The 16,249-nt window shown below is 42.5% G+C and overlaps 1 protein-coding gene across 1 annotated transcript in view; it reads left to right on the top strand.

Annotated features, from left to right (window-relative positions):
• Nucleotides 1–16,249, top strand: part of LASP1 (LIM and SH3 protein 1) — a 63,525-nt gene that overhangs the window by 9,979 nt on the left and 37,297 nt on the right. Inside the window, exon 3 of the mRNA XM_074224071.1 lies at nucleotides 15,666–15,750. Coding sequence (XP_074080172.1) covers nucleotides 15,666–15,750 — 85 coding nt within the window. The remainder of the gene's footprint in view (nucleotides 1–15,665; nucleotides 15,751–16,249) is intronic.

The raw sequence follows: 16,249 nt of genomic DNA, 5'->3' as shown, positions 1-16,249 counted from the left end.
GTGTGTGTGTGTTTGTGTGTGTTTTCCTGACTCATTTCTCCATTCTTTTACCCTTTCCCTTTGCCTAGCCCTCAATTTCCTTTTCTTTTTTTTTTTTTACCAGTTTCCCTCTCTCCAATACACAGACTCCTTGGAATGCTGTATGTATTTCAGAAAAATTCCTTCCACCCCCCCATTGTAACTGCTCGACCCCAATTCCTGTATTTCTGGTAGCCTGTGTTGCTGCCCAACACCACTTTTTCTCCCTCCCCTCCATCCACCCATTTTAGGGGGTGCTGGTGAACTGGACCCCTTCCTCTCCCTGTAACCAATGACTATGATATCTGAGGAGGGGGGAAGTTTTTATCAAGGAAGAATTGATGAGTAGGAGAGAGAGAGAGAGAGAGAGAGAAAGTGTATTTCGTGTGAGTGACTTGGCTATTCAAGCCTTATATGTGAAGGAAAGGGTCTTCTCCCTCCTTTTCTTCTAGCTGACCTGTTATTGTCATTTAATGTGGGGCTACCGCTAACTAGCTCTGACTCCTCTTAGTCATGTCACTTCTCATCTACCAACTTCAGTTTTCTCCTTAGAAAAACAAGGAGTGGCGCAAGGGTGGCTAGGTGGTGCAGGGGTGACTAGGTGGTGCAGGGGCAGCTAGGTGGCGAAGTGGATAAAGCACTGGCCCTGGGGTCAGGAGTACCTGGGTTCAAATCCAGTCTCAGACACTTAATAATTACCTAGCTGTGTGGCCTTGCAAAGAAAAAAAAAAAAAAAACCAAGGAGTTGGAACTAGATGATCTCAGAATGTATTTCCAGCTCAAACTTTCTGAGGCTTTGGATCTGTAATGAGGACTGTTCATTCAGGAAGCTTCAACTGTAGTCTGGGTACTAGGATAGGTTCTGGGGGTACAAAGACAAAAATGAGATCATCCCTGCTCTTAAGGAGTTTATGTTCTAGTGTGTGTATATATAGAAAACCAATACACATAAAAGTCGATAATGCCCACATTTATACCCATAGTTATATGTTATATACACATATACACAGATATACAATAAAACATACATATGCACATAATTCACATATTTTTATATATATACGTGCATAGGTATATACATATACACCTGCAAACATATACATATGTGTATGTGTGTGTATATATGTATATGTATATATATATATGTATGTATACACACACACACAGATATACCTATATATTCACCTATAGTCACAAGTGGTGGTAAACACCTGTGATCCCTGCTACTCAGGAGACTGAGATTGATGGATCTCTTGAATTCAGATATTTGAAACTGCAGTTGGGAGAAAGTCATTCAGATGTCCTCACTAAGTTGAGCATTGCTGTGTATGGTGAGCTCTCGGGAAAGGAAGACCACTGGACTTTTGAAGGAGGAGCAAACTAGCCCAAATCAGAAAAAAGGAATAAGTCAAAGCTTCCATCTTCATAAGTATTAGAATCAGCTATGAGCGGCTAGCTGACTTCCTGCCTAGATGAGATGGAGAAAACCAGGCCGAAATTAAATATGAAGTAAATAAATATTGTGGGATTATTTTCTCTAGTTGGGGGTGAAGAGGTACCCATGCTCTGCCCCACTCTACCCATTATTAACAAAGTAGTTATCTAGGGCAGAGGAGTCAAATGCACAAGCTTCATGTTGCCCACAATACTCCCATGCCACAGAAACTAGATTAAACTGTAATTGGGAAATATGTTCTAAAAATCAATAATAATATAACATAGATGATATTAATAAGAAGTTTCCTAAGTCAATATTCAACCTGCTAAGATCCTCATTCTGGTTAGTTCCCCCAATCCTGTTTGAATTTGACATAGTTGATCTAGGGCATGACCTGGGAGAAAATATGATATTGGATTTATTTATTTTTTTAAGGTTTTTTTTTTGCAAGGCAAATAGAGTTAAGTGGCTTGCCCAAGGCCGCACAGCTAGGTAATTATTAAGTGTCTGAGACCGGATTTGAACCCAGGTACTCCTGATTCCAGGGCCAGTGCTTTATCCACTGCGCCACCTAGCCACCCCGATATTGGATTTAAATGGTTCTCCACCGTTTTCCTAGCCAGGCGATCGCTTATCTCTACACTTATTTTCTCATCTATATCATAGGGAATCCATAGTTCGAAGTTGTTTCCCCATTTAATTTCTGGAGATTAAAATTCTCTCATATCTACACTTATTTTCTCATCTGTAAAATGGGGACATCATAATGTAGTTTTTTTCCCTGTACCTGAGAAGCTTATTGTGAGACAAGTACTTTTTAAACACAGGTTGGGATAAGGGCTGTTATTGAATCTGAATTGTTATTTTATATTAGATTTCTTTTCATGTTTCTAGCTTTCATAGAGCCAATGGATTTCCCTTTTTTTTTTTTTTTTTTTCCTTAAATGGGCCAGTGGGGTAGAGGTTATTTTTTAGTGGTTAACTCTTAAGAAAACCCTCCACAATTCTGTTTTACCAATTTCTATAGTGGGTGATTTGGGATTCTGGGCTTCCCCTTTGCTGAGTGCTTAAAAGAAGAGAGGGGTGGGGCAGAGGGGATGGTCCTTAGCACCCTCTAAGCTGACTAGCCCAGGGAGAGATACATACAGTTGACCTTTTTTTTTGGACTGGAAGTGATCCTGCCCCAATGTGGGGGAGAAGGAAATCAAGTTCAGTTCAACTTAACAAAATTTAGCCAGCAAGGCATTGTGCTGGATGGTGGGTAGTTATCTTTTATTTGAGTGTGGGAATGAAGACCTGATCTATGTTTTCATGGATGTGGAGAAACTCTTGGAACTCCTGGAATCTGAACTAGTTGTCAACTCATCTATCATTTATACCATATTTCCCCATGTATAAGATGCTCCCATGTATAAGATGCACTTAATTTTGGGGCCTGAAATTTGAAAAAAATGTATTGCATAAAGTTTTTGAATTTCAGTTTTATTCACCATGAAATTCAAGGACTTTCTGCTCATAGCTTTAAGGTATCTTTTGGGCAAGTCTGGTGTGTGGACGTATGCTTAGTCCATTCTGTTTCATGAACCTGAAGCACCAATTGTGACCTTTGAAATCAGCAATTCTTCTGGCCTCTTGCTGAACTGTTAGTGGACAGAGGAATTCCAATGGCCCTTTGCTCTTCAGTCCACCTCTTCAATTCCCTCTCAAAAATCAGGCCATTTTGCTGACTTGCTTCTCATGTCCTTCTGCCATGGTGTTTTCAGTAGGGTTTCTTCTTCCCGTAGCCCAGTCTTGGATTGTTTTCTCAGTTGGAGGAGGACCAAACTGATGTCTGGCAGAACGATTTCCATTCACTTTTGCAAACTGGATCACTTTGAACTTGAATTCAGTGCTGTATAGAAATCTTTTCTGAGCTATTTCTGGGCAGAACTTGGCAAAACGTAAACTAATATACTGGCAACAAATGTGAAACAATGAGTGCAAAGACAACAAGTGCAAAAAAAAGCAGGAAATTCAAGTAAAAAAATCTACAACCACTGTATAAGATGCTCCCAGTTTTTAGACCCCAAATTTTTCAAAAAAGGTGTGTCTTATACTTGGAGAAATAGGGTAATTTTAGAGCTGCTCAAGCTCAGGGAATTGTGTTTACCTAGGATTTGGGGGGAGGGAAAAGGAATCTCTGTCTTCTTTCCCCTAGTACTGGGGCTAAGTGACTTGCCTATGGACACATGACTAGTATGTTTCATATAAGACCCATGCCTAAGTTTTCCTGATTAAAAGCAAACCACTAGTGATTCCTCTGGCACCAGGGGTTCAGAGAAAGAGAGATGAATTCGTCTCTGCCTTTAGGAGTTTACCTTCTCTTCTCTTGGATGGTACTCTCTTTGGGGTGAGATGAAGGTGAAGTCATTGGAGGCAAAATCATTCCAGAATCTTTACTCTTCTCTTGGCTTGGAATGGGCACATTTTCCTTTCACAGAATACAAATCTAGGAGCTTATTGTAGGCAAAATCTAGAATGTGCTTGGGAAGTGGTAAAGACTTAGAGATTTTGCTTGGGGGGGACCCTTCTTTATCATAGTTCGAAGTTGTTTCCCCATTTAAGTTCTGGGGATTAAAATTCCTTTCTGATGATTGGGGGCTACAAGGAGGAGGAGCAGACATTCCCCCAAACTGTCTTTATTCTCCCCCCTTCCAGTTTCCTCTTTTTTCAAGCCTCTCCTCTTCCCCCCCCAAAAAAAAAAGGGAAATGGGACATTCTTTACATTCTTAAGGGCTCACACAAGTCTAGTAGAGGCTCTGGTTTTCAGCAGCTTCCTCCCAGCATGGGGGGGGGTAGTGGAGAGTGGGGGTAGAAGGAAGGCAGTTAACTCTTCAGTGACTGGATGTTTTTCTATGATTGAGGTCCTATCTGGACTAGTAAATGTCTTATTCTATATTCAAACAGTCCCCTGAGGATTTTCCCCTAGTTAAGAACACCACTGGCCTTAATAATGGATGGCCTAGCCTTTGTTTTCTTTCTTTCTTAGCCAGTACTATGGTCCATTCTCCAAACTGTGCTAGGAATAGTAGCTTTGGGATCTGGAGGATGCTGAAATGTCAATGGGTGTCCAACTGGAAGGGGGTGGGGGATTAGGGGGAGGAGGAGGACAAGAAGCTATTCCATTTCCTTAGCTGAATCCTATAACCCAACAGAGCACAGAGGTCTCTTGTCTAACCCCTGGCTCTGAGCCAGCAAAGCAAGTTTTTTTTCTTCTTGTCTTTCTTCTTTTTGCCTTGGCTCTGGATAGGAGGAAGGGAACCACCTTGCCATCCTTAATCCAACCAGCTGATTCTGTCCCTTACAGAAAGGAGGCCCCATTATCCTAATTCTTCTCTTAGCTCTGATTCTGCACGTCTCCAGGAGCCAGAAGCTTGAGCCATTACTCCCTTCAGTTTACTCCTTCCCCCTCCAAAAAACAAAACAAAACTTAACTCTTCATTACCTGTGTTTCAGGTACATCTGGCCTTTGTTTATTCTGAGTCTTCAGCACCAGGGTCTTCAGCTCTTCAATTTTCCCATACTTCCCCCCACACCCACCTCATCCCTTCCCTTCTTTTTCAAGGACTGAGAATATAAGCCATCTGTCTTTCCCTATCCCCCCCCCACCCCTTTCCCAGGATGCCAGGGTATTCTAGTATCCAGCATTGTATGGGGATAGAGTGGGATGGAGCACTTAGCTAATTTTGAGAACCTTTCTGTAGTTGTAAGCTGGTCTCCAGATGCTGCTCCCTCACTCCCAAGAAGGTACAGACAGGGTATATTCTTCTATGGACCTTGTCTTTTGGGAGAATATTTTTTCTTCTGTCCCTATTTCCACCCCCAGGGAGATGCTTTCTGGGAATTGGAGCTTTGAGCTTTCATAGGATTGTGGATTTAAAGGCTGGAAAAGAACTTTAGAGTCATTAGTCCTATCCTGTCCTCTTACAGAATAGGAAATGAAGCCCAGAAAGGATGAGTTTTACATGCTCAAAATCCCACAGGTAACAAATAGAGCATGGTTTCAATTCCAAATCTTCCAACTTTAGATTTCATTGCTTTTTTTACAGTGTTGCTTTGATAGGAAGTTTAGCTGCTTCTTTGCCAACTTGTTAGGATTCTGACTCCAGAACCCAAGTATAGGCTGCATCTTTTCATTGCTTTCCTTTTCTTTAGGAGGAAGAAGCAGCAGTGATGCCATTGTTTCCCTTTATCCAGACCACAGACCTTTAAGAACTTGGGAGTCCATCCCATGACCCTCTTTTCCCATTCTGGGCAGAGCTTGATACCTCACGTAGAAATCAACCTTGTGCCAAACCCGAGGAAAAGCCTACATAGTTCCTGAGTACATAGCTTGTCCATAGGAGTGGGATGTGTCCCACCCTAGTGTTGTTGGGAGTGGAGAGTTGAATGGATAGAAGGATTCTCTGGCCAGGCTCCCAGCCCTGAGAAGAGCCCAAGTCTTTGAGGGGGAGCTCTTGGAGGTGGGGCTTGGTGGGAAGTAGCTGGAAGTGAGTAGCTCTTTCTTCCTTCTCCTGTTGGCTTCATAAGCTTGGGATGTGGCTTCTGGAAAATGTCTCAATTGACAAAAAGCCTTCTTCAGTTTCTGCAAATTTAGGGGGAGAAAGAAACCAAACTGGCGGCATTGGCTCCCTGCCAACAGAGAGCGTCCCCAGGCCCTGAGACTTCCCGTCTGGTGATGGCACCACACACATACAAGCTCGTCTGAGCTCACACATGCTTGTGTTCATGAAGAGGTGGGGGATGGAGGGGTGTATGGGGTAAACTTGATGTAGACTATATTGGAAGAGAAGCCTATTGCTTGTACTCACACTAGATCTTATCACTCCCAGAGGTGTAAGACACACATCTTTGTACATATAGGCATGAAGCTGGCTGACTATACATAGGCTTATAGAGAGGGGGGCCTTGAAAAGTTTGTATCAATATAAATTTTTGCTAAGTAGGACTGTATTCTAAATATATCAGGGTCAGGGAAGACAGACTAAAGGAGCCTTTAGTAAATTTTTCTGTAAAGCAGAGAACCTTCTATAATATGAACAAATAGAAACTCTCCCTCCTCCCTCTTCTCCTAAGTCATTCATTTGACAAGAGTTCTAAATACTGAGTTTTCTTAAAGTGTGGCATACCTTTGCAAAGGCCCTCTCTGAGTCCCTTTGCAAAAGGAGTATCAGCTTACCCTAGTTTGCCATAGTCCCAGAAGTAAGCTGTCATGGGAGGTGGGGGTGGGGAAGAAGCAGTAAAATAGGCTTGTGCTTCGATCCTCTGCTTGACCCATAAATAATTGGAAAAGGAGATGATCTGAGTTTGGGGGACTTTGCTGAGACAAGAAATACTAGATTGGGGGACAAGGGGAACTTGGATTACAGGAGCTGGATGGCCTCAATTTCTTCTCTTAAATGGGGATAATAAAAGCTCCTATATGCCACAGTTGTTGGAAAGCTCAAATGAGACCTTGGGGAAAAGTGCTTTGCAGACAATTAAGGGCTATATAAATGTGAGTTGTTATTTTTATTAGTCCTGATTCTGCTACTAATAATAGTACTGTGACCTTGGGCAAGTCACTTCACTTTTCTCCTCCGAAAGGAGGGTAAGTTGGAATCAATGACCCCTGAGCTCTAATTTGATAATAATTCTATTAATTATTATTATTATTTTTTTAGTTTTTGCAAGGCAGTGGGGTTAAGTGGCTTGCCCAAGGCCACACAACTAGGTAATTATTAAGTAAATGAGGCCGGCCGGTGCTCTATCCACTGCCCCACCTAGCAGCCCCTTAATTCTATTAATGTTGAAAAAGGGAGGCAATCCTAGATTTCAGGGCAGTAGAGTGAACTAGAAGTTAGGAAATCTGGCAGCACCACTAACTAGTTTTGTAACCTTGAGTTTCTCATCTACAAAATGTCCTGAACCCTACCCAGACCTAGTGGTCCCAAGAAACAGACACACTCATACTCATTTGGTAGAAAGGCAGATCAAAGGAAGATGTGAAGGAAAGAGGTTGTGCTGGCTCAGGAGGAGAAGCCCGCTTTGGCAGGTAGATGGGGTGGCCAATCTGTTGGAGAAGTTTACCTATATTGGTTTGCCTGTTTCTGATTTCTGAGCCATTCAGCTTTTTTTTTTTTTAGTTCATGAGTTCTTGGAGAATCTAAGTATGGGGTCAGAGGAGGAAAGCAGCAAGTTATTGATGTGATGAAAAGTGTTGGGAACTCACTGAACATAGATTGAGAGATGAAAATTAGAGGACTGTCCAAGCATAACAACTGAACCCCTGCCCCATCTCAAAATTTCTGACTTCAGGGAGGGTGATTGAGGAGACTTAAGAGTGAGGCTTTGACTGGGCAATGTCTGATCTTGATTGGAAACTATAACCCAGGACTGCCCAGGTCCTTTTTGGACCTGAGGGGGGTTAGTGAGGGATTTATGTCATGTGATGTCAAACTCATAAAAAGCTAACTAGAATAGCTTCTCAAAATGCTCTCCCACCCCCATTGCACATCTAGAGAATCAGGTTTTTTCAATTAGAAATGATTTTGGGAGTTTGTGCAGCCAGTTTTAATTACTGTTATCCCCTTCCACATCATGTGGATTGGGGTGTGGCACTCTAGATCTGGAAAATCTTTATAAAATTGTTTGACTCTCTGTACTAGAGAAGAAGACATTGTGTATATTTATGGTATTAAAATATAAACTGTTGATATTATATATGGATATATTATTGCATTTCTGAATTTCTAAACTTTTTCTGTGTCATCTGCTGTCTTCCAGTGTGGTCTATGGCTTCCAAAAAACTCTCCCAAAATGCCCATTTAATTTCTTATACCCATAATATATCAAAAGTCTTGATATGGAAAGTCTTGATGTAGAAGGGAGAATAGTTGACTAGTTCTTTATCTTGCACCAATGTATTTGTTCTTTTAAAATATTTGATAATTTTTCTTCTGTAAAATTCTATGTATCTAGTATTTTTATGCATTTAAAAACATTTTGAAAAGGAGATACACAGATTTCATCAGACTGCTAAAGGAGGGGTCTGAGACACAGAAATGTTTTAAAAAAAATGATCCCTGAATCAGAACTGTTTCCCCCTTTGACAACTGAAGACCTACTAGAATTCTTTTTTCCTTGCTCATTGCCATAGGGGTTTCCTCATTCCTGAGATCCTGGAAATTCTTGACCTATACCTTTATCCAGGTCACTTCCTCATTACACCTCTTTCTTTCCTCCCCACCTCCCCATGGACCAGAAAGTGAGGATTTTGCTTCCAGAAACAGAGTTGGACTCCCTGCCTCTTCAGCACTTTTCTCTGGGAGTTGTTTCTAGGAAAGAGCAAATTCTAGAGTCAGGAGGATGTAAAAACTGTGGGTTATTTGACGGCCTAGATAATTTCCTTTGTTTATTTGTCCTAAGTGGTTACCAGTACCACTTTCTTGGGTCTGAAAAAAACAAGCTTACAATTTTGGAAGGGATCAGAAAGTGGGAAAGAGAGCTCACATTGAGGGGAGGGATGGGGAGGGGAACAGGGCTTATGTCCCTACTGGTCCTCTTTGGCTTTGTTGCTTTTCTCATCTTAAAAGCTAGCTTTAGGAAAGGGGTGAGACAGCTACCTCTTTAGGAAACTGCCCCCACTTTCCCTGACCTTGAGACCAGTAGCTCCAGGCTCCAGTGAAGAAAGAATAATTTTCTCATCCTTTCTTGCCTTCATCTCCATCTGTGGTGAGAGGCTGATCCTTTATTTTCTCTCAATAGTTTCCCAGGATAGTTCCTTCTTTATATGCTATTATATGGGTAGGTTGTAAAGTGGGGAGAGCAGAGGTCTCCCTCCAAAGTGAGTTGTGATTGGCACTGTTCCCTCCTCAGAAGGCAATGGGAACTGTGCCAAAGAGAATTGGGGAGGGGAAAGTCTATGCCATTGACCCTTCCCCATTTCCTTGGAGGTGACTGCAGTGGCCATTGCTCCTGGATATTTCCTCTCCACCCCCCCCCCCCACCACCACCACCAGGATGTGAAAGTGAAAGATATGAGATGGTGGTGAGGCAGAATTGTAGGGATGGGAAGCTTGGGCCACCTGAGAAATGCCAAGGTTGCCTTTGTCACTGTCACCTTAATCCATGCCTTGAATGTTAGCAGCATTGCTGATGGCAACAGCTGTCACACTGCAGGGTCCCAGGTGCCTCTCTGTATCTCAACAGGCAGGGAATAATTTTGTCCAGTTTTAGTCTTGTAAATGCTGGAATTTTTCCTCCCCTTGGAGCTTTTGCCAGACTTTCCTCTCCTTAACACCTCACCAGTCTTAGCGCTCTCCAGTCTTTCTGCCTCCCCTGAGGCTGACCAGAGAATGATGATAAGATTGGACAAAGAGTTGGAGAGGCATCAACTACTTGGAAAATGATTTGGGTTTAGGAGAAGAGAGTCAAAGCTCCCCTTTACAGGGATTTTTACATGAGAACAGAAAAGGTTTATAGAAATTGGAAGGGACCTTTGTAGATGAGGAAACTGAAACAACTTGCCCAGTGAGAAATGGCTTGTCCAAGTTCTCTCAATTCAGGCCAACAAGACTCCCAACCTAGAACTCCTATTTCTCTGCCAGTACTATTACCCAAGCAAATCTAGAGCTGGAATTTAAGAGTTCTGGATCCTTCTATTCTTCCTTTCTTTTCCCAACTGGTGATCAGTAGGAAAATATCTTTTCTGAGAAGCTGAGGGACATCAGATATGGGGGAAGTACAAACTTAGGATGGGAGGGAGGAAAGTAAATTTCTTAGCTTCTACTTCAGAATAGGAGGAAAATGGTACTGGGAACTGGAAATTCTTAAAGGATTGAATAAGTTTTATGCCTGTCCAGGTTGCTAGGCTGATCCCTCCCCACCCTTCACCCCCCAAAAGGATATATGACACTGACTGTAATCCTACTCCTCCCCTGCCCCAAGCCTTAGTTCCCCATTTGGCCCATGCTCTCTATTCCAAGGAAGAATGAGCCTCTACCCAAAGGCAATAGGTATTTCTCTGGATCAGTAGAGACACACATAGGCATGGGAGAGGTGCTGACATGGGACCATGATGTCTCCCATTTTAGGGTTCTCCTTTTCCCTGAACTTCTCCAGCTTTGGAGCTTTGGGTCTCTACTGTCTTTGCCTGCTTTCTCTTTCTGTTCTGTTGTCTCCTGAATGGGCTCCCCCACCCGAAAACTCTCCCTTTTCCCTTTGCTGCCTGTGCATGCTTGCTGGTGCTCGATTCTGCCTGGAGCCGGGATGAGGTTGCCATGGGAACCCAAGGAGTAGAAAACCAGGAGGGGGGAGGGGAAAGAAGGGAAGAGCCTTATATGTTTCACCAGTGGTGGTTCTGGGGGGGGGGGAGCAGGTTGTGCTTAGCAGCAGCTCTGTCTTCTTTTCCCCTACTCTCCACTCCCACCTCTCTCCACTGCTAAAAGGGGATGGGCTGCAGGATGAAGAGGCAATGTGGAGGGTGATTGAGCAAGACCGGTGTCTCTGGGCTTTTCTCTAGTTGAACAAAGTTAACCTGATGTGGGATTAGAATTCCCACTCCTAGATTAACCTCTGTTGGCATCCAAGCTGGTTCTCCCCTTCCCCACCCCCATTTCTTCCAGTTGTCAGAGTGGATTGGGTATTCCAGCTGTTAAAAAAGCTAGGGTCCAACAGGGAGAATGATTTTAAGGGCTAGTTCACAGGGAATCTTAGGATAAGGCATGTTTGTGGGGAGTGAGGTAGGGGAGCTTGGGTCTCCCCAGAACCTCAGTGAGAAACAACAGGATGCCAATGGGGAGAGAGAGAGAGAGAGAGAGAGAGTGTGTGTGTGTGTCTGTTTGTCTGTCTGTCTCTCTGTCTCTCTGTATATGTGTAGCTTTCTCTTTGGAGATGACACTTTGTTTTAACCCTGTACAGGCAGGACCACAGGAAATGCTTGAAGCTCCTTGTTTTTCCTGCTGTGTCATAGCCACACAGACCATTGCTTTCCTCTCCGTTCTACCTCCAGCCTAGGAACCTCAAACATATACACATATATACTCAGTATCTTTTCCTAATCTTCTCACTACCACCTTACAACAAATGCAGACTAGGCTTTCTGTGCCATAGCTGTCAATCTCCTCCCTTTCTGAATACACCCAGAAGTCTGGGGCACAAAGACATCAAGGTGAGATGAACCAGTCCCCAAGGAGTCCCTTCCCCAGCTTCCAAATCTTACCCTATCCATTCAAATGAGATTTCTGTGTTTAAAGATAGCCCAAACCCCATCTCAAGAAAAGAAAAACTTTTCAGCTTTATCCTGTTGCAAGGTCTCAATGCAAAAAAAAAAAAAGTCTTCCCAAGAGTTCCTCTCAGATAATCCCTAGTTCCCTTAGGATTTTCCCTAGAACACCCTTATCACCCCTAGAATAAAGCTTCTCCATTATCTGGGCCCCATACTGTCTGGTGGCTGAAGACCAATTGCACACAGTTTGATCAGGTTGATCCAGACTGATTTTCATGTTATCAACTCTTTTTTTTTTAAGGTTTTTGTAAGGCAAATGGGGTTAAGTGGCTTGCTCAAGGCCACACAGCTAGGTAATCATTAAGTGTCTGAGACCGGATTTGAACCCAGGTACTTCTGACTCCAGGGCCGGTGCTTTATCCACTGCGCCACCTAGGCACCCCTCATCAGCTCTTCCAAGGTTCAGCCCAACACTTTTTTGTTGGCCACCCTCAGGCTTGTCCTTTCCTCACTTCACTGGGGAATTGCCTGTCCTAGGAGGCAGGTTTGGGGATGGGGAGGTGATATAGGAACCACTGGGGAGAATGAAGAGTTCTGTCAATTTTAACTTCCAGCAATAGAGGACCACATTATCTAGGATCAGCATGTAGAGTTGGTCTATCTATCTTTGCCTAGCATTTGGCAAGCAGTTAACTATTTCTGTTTTGAGGATGATGATGATGGTGACTGATCATACTTAGATGCATCACATTTACAGTTTACATGGTACTTTTCTCAAAATTAACCCTCTGAACACATTTATGTTTAGCATGGTTAGAAATGTAAAGCCTATATTGGATTGTTTTCTGTCAGGGGGACAGGAGGGAGGGAGAAAAATTGTGAAACACAAAACCTTGTAAAAAATGCTTGGTAAAAAAACTACCATTGCATATAGTTGGAAAAACAAAATATTTTTTTAAAAATTAACCTGTGAGGTCAGTGGTACTAGCATTATTATCCCCATTTAATAGATGAAAAAACTGGGTTTGGAAGTTTGTTTATCCAAATTTGCATGTTGGGGACACTAGTTCTTCAACTTTTGTCTTCCATTTCCACTCCCACAATTCCTCAGTTTCCAAGATTGCACTTTATTTCTCTCTCTACTCATACTCACATGCATACATTCGTGTAACATATAATATACATATATAAACACATAATATACATTTATACATTATCTCTCTTTATCCATATACCATCTCTCCTCCATAATCTCAAAAAAGAATTTCTTTTTGACTTAGGAATGGATAGTTTATATTTAGATGTGGGACAAGGTGAACTTTTCCAGTCTCATTATAAATTCAGGCTGATGATAAACCAGAGTTTGCCAGTGGGCATTGTTGGCATAGAGGTGAGGAGAATCCAAGGGATGAGGGAAAGCCAGCTTTGGTTAAAACTCTGGTTGATCAACATGAAAGTATAATGAAGGGTAAGGGCTGACTGGGATATTAGTTATAGTTTAGTTGTATTTTTTTTAGTCATGTCCCACTCTTTGTGGCTCCATTTGAGGTTTTCTTGGCAGAGATATTGGAGTGATGCCAGTTCCTTTTCCAGCTCATTTTAAAGATGAGGAAACTGAGGCAAACAGAGTGAAGAGCCCAGGGTCACACAGCTAGTAAATGTCTGAGGCTGGATTTGAACTTAGGAAGATGAGTCTTCCTGATTCCAGGTTTGATGCTTTATCCACTGTACTACCTAGTTGTCCTGGTATATTAACAGAGACGTTATTCTTAGCTCTTCACTCCTCTCCACCCCCGCATCTCCAAGGACTCAGCTAAATTTTTGCCTTCATAACATCTCTTGCATCTGACCCCTTGTCACAGTTAACACAACCATATATCAGACCTTCATCTCCTTTTACCTGTACTATTGCAGTGACCTCCTAATTGGTCTTCAGACTCAAGACTCTTTACACATTTAATCAAAATGATTCTCCTTAAATACAGGTCTCATCATGTGTCCCCCTTCCCCCTTAGTAAATTCTAACTGCTCCTTAGTTACTGCCTCTAGAATCAAATATAAACTCTGTTGCTTAGCTTTTATAAAGCTCAAGCAGCTGCCAAATCAACCCACCCTCCCCCCTACTTTTTCAACCTCATCGTACATGACTGACCTCTTTCTATCCAGGCTCTCTGACCATTCAGATTAACCTGCACATATTATCTCCATCTCTCCTCATTGTGCCTTAGCACTGGCCATCCCCATGCCTGGAGGCAAATGAGATCTAGCTCCATGTAAATGTTGTTATAATGTGCTTTCTTATCACCATCTCTGAGAATCATTTACATCTTTCTAGAAGACCTCCAGTGTACCATCACTTACAGAAACCAAATTACCTTGTATTTTCTTGTATTATTTTGTGCACAAACAGGTTCATGTTATATAGTTTCCTCTTACTGGGGTACTTAATCTGACATTAGAGAAGTTTTGGGGGGTAGCTTTGGGTAGGGTATGAACCTAGATGGGGAAAAAATATTTTCACCAATCTGCAACTGAAATTTTGCATTTCCTTCAATTATGAATTTTAAATATCTAGTTCTCAGAAGAAGTCCTTGGAGAACTTTACCAGACTGTCAGAGGGGTTCACAATGCAAAAAATGTTCAGAACTCCTACCTGATAGAATATAAGCAGGCATTGTAGCTAGCACAGGTCTGGTATAATCATAGCTAATTTTGATATATCATCTACTCTACATTAGATCTGTGGGAAGAGCTTTCTGATTATTATTTCATTTGAACTTTGCAACTATCATGGAAGTCAGGTGCAGTTATTATCCCCATTTTACAGATGAGGAAATTGAGAATGCCCAGTGTCTGAGATTGGATCTGAATTTGGATCTTCCCAATTCCAGGCCCAGTGTTCCCCGCTTTGATATTTAGCTAACCCTGCTTTAATAATGCTTGTGGGTTGATCTTGGGAATCAAATCAAGTCACCAATTATTAAACCCCTATGTGTTTAGGCTCTGTGGTAAGTAAGTGCTGGGCTTATACTGAAAGGCAAAAACTATCCCTTCCCTTATCATTATCTCATTATCTAAAGGATGTACCAATGATGGACAGGACCATTTGGAGCTAATCAAAAGGGAAAAGGCACTAGCTTTAAAGGGGGAATTGGATAAGGCTTCCTGCAGGTGGGGTTTTTTTTTTTGGGTGAGACAATCAAAATTAAGTGACTTGCCCAGGGTTACACAGTCAGTTAAGTGTCAAGTATCTAAGTCTGGATTTGAACTCAGGTTCTCCTGACTCCAGCGCCAATTCTCTGTTCATCGCATCACCTAGCTGCCCCTGCAAGTAGAATTTTAAAGGAAACCAGGAGGTTCAGAGGGGGAGAGAATTGGGGTGACAGTGTACAAGGACCAGTAAGTATAAGAAGACTGAAACAGTAGCAGTGGGACCAAGTTATGATAGACTTTAAAAGCCAAACAGAAATTTAGGATTGATCCTGGAGATAACAGGAACCCCCTGGAGAGGGTGTGAGACACACATCAGAGGGATTATTGCAATAATCCGATTGTTGGTGCAGTTAGTTGGCACAGTGGATAGAGTGCTGGGCCTGGAGTCAGGAAGACTCATCTTCATGAATTAAAACTAGCCTCAGACACTTAGTAGCTATGTGACCCTAGGCCAGTCACTTAACTTTGTTTGCCTTGGTTCCTCATCTGTGAAATGAGGTAGAAGAGGAAATGGCAAACCACTCCAGTATCTTGGCTAAAAAAACCCCAAATGGGGTCAGTGAAGAATTGCTAGGACTGAACAACAGCAACAACTTCAAAGAGTTGATGAGAGGCTGCTCCTGGGTGATGACTGTGACAGGAGTATATAGGGAAAGGATGATGAAGATGACTTTGGATTTTTGGAAGAATGAGGATTCCCCATTTCTTCCATATCTGAGGATGACCATCACCCCACCTTTTGTTTTACAGACACTACCCCAAGCAGTCATTCACGATGGTGGCCGACACTCCTGAGAACCTTCGTCTTAAGCAGCAGAGTGAGCTCCAAAGCCAGGTAAGGAGAAGTCGGAGCTGGGACCCTGCTGCTGGTTGGTGGGTTGTGTAACCTTGGCCTTTGGCAAGGGTTCCTTCCCCTTCCAGTTACACAACAGGTTTTGGGGCACCTCTTTTTCTCCCCTTTTCCCCCTCCTCTGCCTTCTCTCTACATACTGGTACCCCAAAAGAGATAGGTGACTTTTGAGAACATGCCATGCTCCTGAAATCCTAACAAATGATTCATTTTTCTGTAGGGCTCTTAAAAAAAGATTCACAAGCATTTTCTTCATAATACTTTAGAAGGGAGATTGGGCAAGTATTCATCCCCATTTTACAGATTTGAGGTTTTTGAGCAGTTGAGATACTTGCCCACTTAAAGTAAATAATTGTCATCCCTAAAACATACAGTATTTTCATCCCTGTGTTTTAGATGAGGTAGCTGGAGCTCTGAGAGGTTGTGACTTGCTTGAAGTCACATAAATCTGAAGTGCCTCCGTTGTCTCTCCCCATCACCCCAC

This window comes from Macrotis lagotis, chromosome 2 (assembly GCF_037893015.1).
Source record: "Macrotis lagotis isolate mMagLag1 chromosome 2, bilby.v1.9.chrom.fasta, whole genome shotgun sequence".
Taxonomy (NCBI): domain Eukaryota; kingdom Metazoa; phylum Chordata; class Mammalia; order Peramelemorphia; family Peramelidae; genus Macrotis; species Macrotis lagotis.
This window is presented reverse-complemented; position numbering and strand designations above follow the sequence as displayed.